This window comes from Amphiura filiformis, chromosome 5, assembly GCF_039555335.1.
Source record: "Amphiura filiformis chromosome 5, Afil_fr2py, whole genome shotgun sequence".
Taxonomy (NCBI): Eukaryota; Metazoa; Echinodermata; class Ophiuroidea; order Amphilepidida; family Amphiuridae; genus Amphiura; species Amphiura filiformis.
The window spans coordinates 50,992,202-50,998,380 of NC_092632.1; the positions used below are offsets into that span (position 1 = coordinate 50,992,202).

Below are 6,179 nucleotides of genomic sequence, written 5' to 3' on the forward strand. Positions count from 1 at the left end.
TAACTCCTTTAAAAAACAAAACAAAACAAAACAAAACACTAACCAAACTGTCTGTAACTCTGATTGAACTATTTTGCCCCCCCCCCCTCCCCATATTTGATGAGTTAGAGCAGGTGCACATCAAAAGAAGAATGAAACTTTACAGCCTGCATTTTTTTAGAGTTTCTGTGTTTCAAAATAGAAATTATTCAGCCAGTGAAAACATTTTTATATTCAGAAAGAGTCAGTCAGTGATTGTTATTTAAAGGGGTCACCAGATAGTTTGACTATTGACAAAGGAGAACAAGCCATCTGGACCAAGACTACATTTTGAACCGGTATATTGAAATAGACTAATGCCCCTGGGTAACCTTGTTGACGCCTTTTGAACAGGGACACTTGTCTGTTTTCTAACAATTGTGCTTGCTTCATCTCACCTGAAGAAATAAAAAAATGTGCCTTTTCCAATCCATTGTAAATAAAAGCTTTTATTATTTTAGATTAATTTGCATCATTGCATTCTTATCCATAACATACCCCCCCCCCCTCGTAGTGAATGGAATGTGTCCAGCATTCAGAGGTAACAAACAGCCTTGCTGAAACACAGGGTTGCCACAAGATATTCCTCGTGGCCAAATTTTTTCAACATTGGTAGTTCCCTGTCCAATAGAAACCAATGGTTAAGAGAAAAATTGGGTGATTTTTCGATTGTTTGACTCGCGATTCTGGTTGAAATTTTGTAGCAACTCTGCTGAAGCAAAGTATAAAATAAATTTTCATTTTGTTTTTGTAGGTACGGGAGATGGCAGGAGTAACACTTAGCGGCTTATTACACTGTGGTTTCTTCACCATGCATCCCAAGTTCCAAGGACACTTTGAGAAACTGTGCAAGACAAAGCTACCTAAGAAGTTACGGGTTGTATCTGCCAACAATTTCACTGAAGGTAAAATGCTGATTTCAAATCATCATTAACATCTGCTAGATTTGTGCAAAAAAGCCATTAAATTTTTGGCAAGCATGATTCAACATGTCTTTATTTTTTTTGGCACAACATTATGTTCTTTGAACATGGTATGGTTATGCAAATTATGCTCACATAACATCACATAGGTGGGTGGGTGAGTAGTATGTATTAGTGGGAAAACTAATGAGCCCAGATATAGGAAAAACAGAATTTAAAGTCTGTATTTATCCTATAGATTGCTTGACCATTGAGAAAATAAGTTGCATGAGAATAATTGTATCCATATTAGCGAGTTATGTGTGAAGACTCATTTATATATTGGTATCTTTTCAGATTTCTCACTGGCAGTTGTACAACGTCATGCAGGCATTTTAGGATTAAGTGCCTGTGTACAAGCCTACCCATATGATGTGCCTGAGTGGATGCCACAAGTACTCATGGATCTCACAGACCATCTACATGACCCACAACCAATAGAGGTAAATCAACATTATTATTTTCATTGCAAACATGATTTTATGTTGCTCCTGTAAAGAGGTTTTTTTTATATGAAAGTTAGCAGAAGCTTCTTGTATTTAACACTCCTAGATGGCACATAAGTTCATAATAAAATGGGTTGCCTCCTAATAAAAGTACTCACATATTAATATGAATAATTGCACATGTTGACCCTTTATCCATCATCTTGCTACCAAAACTAGGCTAAGAAGACACATGCACAATAGTACACTTTAGTTTCTGTGCCCTTTTCTTGCACACTTCACAATGCGTCAGAATGATTTGTTCAAGTGAATGCGTTCATAAGAGCATAAATAAGAAAGGGGTTTATTTTCTATTTGTTAGATTTTCTATTTGTTAGAAATTATGCATTCTGACTTCATGAATGAAGTCTGTATGGATTTAACAGAATAGCTTGTGTATATACTTCAAAAACCAACCTTAAATGTTACTAAAATCTCGCATCAGGGATGATTAAACTTGAATTAACTTCTCTTTCAGATGACAGTTCGTAAGGTACTTTCAGATTTCAGGCGTACACATCATGACAACTGGCATGAACACAAACAGCAATTCACAGATGACCAGTTAGTAGTTTTGACTGATTTATTGGTATCACCCTGTTACTATGCATGATGAAAAATGCATTCTGTATGTCAACAAATGATCTTCTGTATCAAAGACAAGAAATTCCAGAACAGTAGTTGAAAATGAAATCCAAAGTCATCTCGCCATAAGCAAAATATTTCTGTGCCGCAAGTGATTGTAATAATGTAACATTTAGTGTTGAGAGTTGTGTTAATGTGTCAACCCAGTCCACATTGTGATTGTCCCCCCCCCCAATGAATTATTAGTGATCAAATGCAAAGGAGCGACAAGGTTTACATTGCGGTTTAAAAAAGTGTTCTACTAACCACTCGCTCATTCATATCTAGTAATGTTGAAAGATTTTGCGTCACTAAACATTTGTGTCAGTCAGTAGCTGCATTTCAATGAGTCTTGATTACTTGCAAACAGTGCCATGATAAAGGTGATTGGTCCTATTTTGTCATATGGTGTTTTCTATCTTACATTGGGTCATATAAAATAATCTGAATACAAATTTTGAGTTTGATTGCTCCACCAGTTTGGATATTAGAAGCAAAAATGTGTATAATAATGGCGCATAGAACAGTATAAATGCGTCCGGTGGTGGTATAGACTTATCACATAATTGCATTGCAAATCTCTGTTCCTAACAAGTAAATAGGCCTAAAATTTTACTGGAGTTATAAGAGTTATGGGGGAAAATAGGTGCCAAAATGTCACTTTTTGATGGGATTAAGTTCAGAGGGAATGAGGCTGTTAGTTGGGTCAACCACCTTTTAAAGAACTTTTATATTATTAATTAAACGACACTTATAGAGCGCTATATTAAAATTGTCAAAGCGCTTTACAATAAAAACATTAAAATGCAGATACAAGAATATACATCATTACATGAGAAGAATTTTTTTTGACTTCAACACTACTTAAAATTTGATCGCTTACCGGGTAATTTATATTACAGTTGTGAATTTATTTTACTTGTGCGAAGCAATTTACATTTGGCATTTGGTTAACAACTGAGCACACGATGTCATTAAATCAATCTTGCCTTTTGCAATGAGTAACCAATTTGAATTTGACATAGCGTAAGTAAATGACGGTCTCGCCAGGATTGGGCAAAATTGAGATATTGATAAATTACATACTTGGTTAGAGGGGAACTGCGGTGAATTATTTTTCCTGAGGTTCTGGCTATATGGGCCCATCACCTTGAGCTTGGAGGGTGACGGGTGATATACCCATAGCCAGTACCAAGTTAAAATGGTTGCCCTATATCCCCAATAGAAACCATGTAGTATTTGGGTTTTTTTACACTGTACTTTGGGTTTAGTTGAGGTTGTAGGAAGATATTTAAAAAACAACACACAGGGAAATGGTTTGTGTCATTTATGATTAGCTCATGAATACATGAGCTGTAATAATGCACTATAGCATACATAATAGAAGAAATATTTTGAATTTGTAACCAAAGGTAAATGTATTTTTCATATACATTTCCATGTTTTTGAAATTGCAAGTTCTCATTTTTATGAACAAGTCATTGAACAATTAAGATATTTTGGCAAATTGGTATCCACAAATCAAATTACCAACAGGAGCATATAGTTGTATTTTTTAAAACCAATGTACTTATTGATGAATTTTATGACTGATTCTCGCAACAAAAATGTTCACTTTCGTGAGCTTTCGGCTTGCGGTCGCTAAACCTTTTTCAAGCTGATGTTATTGATTTTGATGAGTGTCACATAAGGAGTTATTGTCAAGATGTTACTGTAGACTGGTCATGTCATCCCTTGTCATTGTTTAAGTTGATGGGTTGTCTTGTACTCGCCATGTTATGTATCCACAAACCAAATCACTGCATGTGATTTGGGTATCCCCTATGGAAGACATCATCTTAATCTCCCACACAGGGAGTGTGAATTTTAGATGGAAATGGGGTTACTGAAATGAGTGACTCCATTTTAATTCTACACCCACTGTGTAGGAGATTACCAGAACATATCAAAACCGCCTCTTCAATTGACATTTTGAAGAAACTGCTTAAACAACATCTCTTCAATATTGCTTTCAATCAGTAACTGTATTCATTTTGCTTGATTTTGGACTTTATCTGATGTTATGATGTTTTATGTATTATATTATTCTTGTTTTCATCCATTGTTTATGTTTTCATGCGCCTTAGGTCAAATTGTTTTGGTTTTTGGCGCGGTATTAAATTTCAGTTAGTAGTAGTAGTATTAAGGTCATGTCTTCCATATGGGGTGATTTCAACTGGACTAGCACATTGTATACTCTTAATAAGGTGGAAGCTGCTGTGATTTGACTTGTCAGTGCCTTGCCATAAATAGATTTTGATGTGTGATTGTAAGAACAAACAGCACTTCATATGTGTACACTTATGGTGCTGCATCAAAATGATTGCATTTTGTATTTATTCCATGTAATATATGATTTAATGGAAACAAATGGAGCATCCTGATTAAAATAAACATATCTATTAAGTTTTTGGCCTTGTTGCCAATATGATTAACAAAAGTTAGGGCATAAGTATAGCCCATTGAGGTCCCCTGCTCCACAGCTGAACGATTTCGATGATGATGTCCATAATCCCTGTTACATACGATGATTTTTAAAACTCTCTTTGTGAAACTGACTCATTCAGACACATCATAGCTAGTGACTTATAGTATTTTGTTTTGCAATGTACCTTTGGTATTTGTGACATGACCCAATCAAATCAAAGTCAACAATAAAGAAATTAAGATAATAATAAGCAAAAATAAGGAGCAAAATACAGGAAAATTAACATATGACTTGATAATGAACTTGCAAATGGATGTGAGATATCATCACTAGTAAGCGCAAGTATTGATCAAGATAGCAATAGTAATAACTCCCATTTTCAAAATGTCTGATTTTGGGGTGAGTGGATTGGATCAAGTCACATTTAGAAGGATGCAGTCGGGAGTGTTGATGTCAATGTGAGTCTGCTACAGGGAATGAGATGCCCTGAATTGACCTTGTATGTAGTGTGTGCAGCTCATAGCATGTAAGCAGTACCAAATAACCAAATAGATGACCATTTTTATAAAAGCCATTATATTTTCTGTGCAGAATTCTTCATAATTCTCATCTTTGAATGTGTGAGAAAGGTTTGCATAATTTATCCAATTTGTTTTACAAAAAGTTGTTTACAGTACCTCAACACAAGGCTGACATTACTACTTGTATACTAATTTTTAACTCATTGAATTTGTGTATATTGTAGTGGGATACGTCAAATCATTACCTCAAATGGGCGATTCCATTTGAAATCCATGCACCTATGCAAGACATGACCTTAATCTCCCACACAAGGATTGTGAATTTCAAATTGGGTTACCAGAATAGGCGACTTCATTTGAAATTCACTCTCCCTGTGAGGGAGATTCAATTAATCAATCCCTGAAACTTGTAAAGCGCCTAAAACCAAGAAAACTTGCACTAAGGTGCTGGGGATACAGGAGATTAAGGTCATGTCTTCCATAGGGTGTATGGATTTCAACTGGAATAGCCAGATATGTCCAGAAGTAATCACATGTATCTAATTTGATTGATTGATTATATTTAGCAAATTATGGACAATTCTTATTCAATGAGTGCGTCTTGTAAAGAATTCATGTAATTTGATTGGTTTTCTGGTGTATAATATCTCACAATAGTTGATAGTGATATTTGTCAGGGCTGCGCCGCCACGCAACGCAACACGCTTGTTACTCCTCAATGATCGCGCGATAATGCGTTCACGTAATACTGCGTGCTAGAACGAAGAACGCGATTCGGCGGCTTAGATGTTCGTGATGGTTTCGTTCATTTAAAACAACGGGATGTCCTCACAAAAGTAACTTTATTTTTTTCTGAAAAAAGGCAGTTTTTCTCGCAAAAATTACATTAAAACTGAATAAGAATATATCGTAGTGGATGCCGGCTGTGCCGGCATCCACTACTCAAAATATTGGCCAGCCCATCCATTATGACACGATATTGTATAGGCAAAAGACAAAATCCTATCATTTATTCTCTAATTCTATTACCTCACGATCCATTACTAATAATTTTGTACTGTGATTTGTCCAAACGTGTGATGTGAGTGTCCAATAATTACTT

At 35.5% G+C, this 6,179-nt stretch overlaps 1 protein-coding gene across 1 annotated transcript in view; it reads left to right on the plus strand.

Annotated features, from left to right (window-relative positions):
• The window catches only part of LOC140153327 (proteasome activator complex subunit 4-like), a 48,045-nt gene extending 43,818 nt beyond the window's left edge, over positions 1-4,227 (plus strand). Inside the window, 3 exon segments of the mRNA XM_072176054.1 lie at positions 773-923; positions 1,278-1,423; positions 1,944-4,227. Coding sequence (XP_072032155.1) covers positions 773-923; positions 1,278-1,423; positions 1,944-2,078 — 432 coding nt within the window. The 3' untranslated portion in view covers positions 2,079-4,227.
• The last annotated feature ends 1,952 nt before the right edge of the window (positions 4,228-6,179 follow it).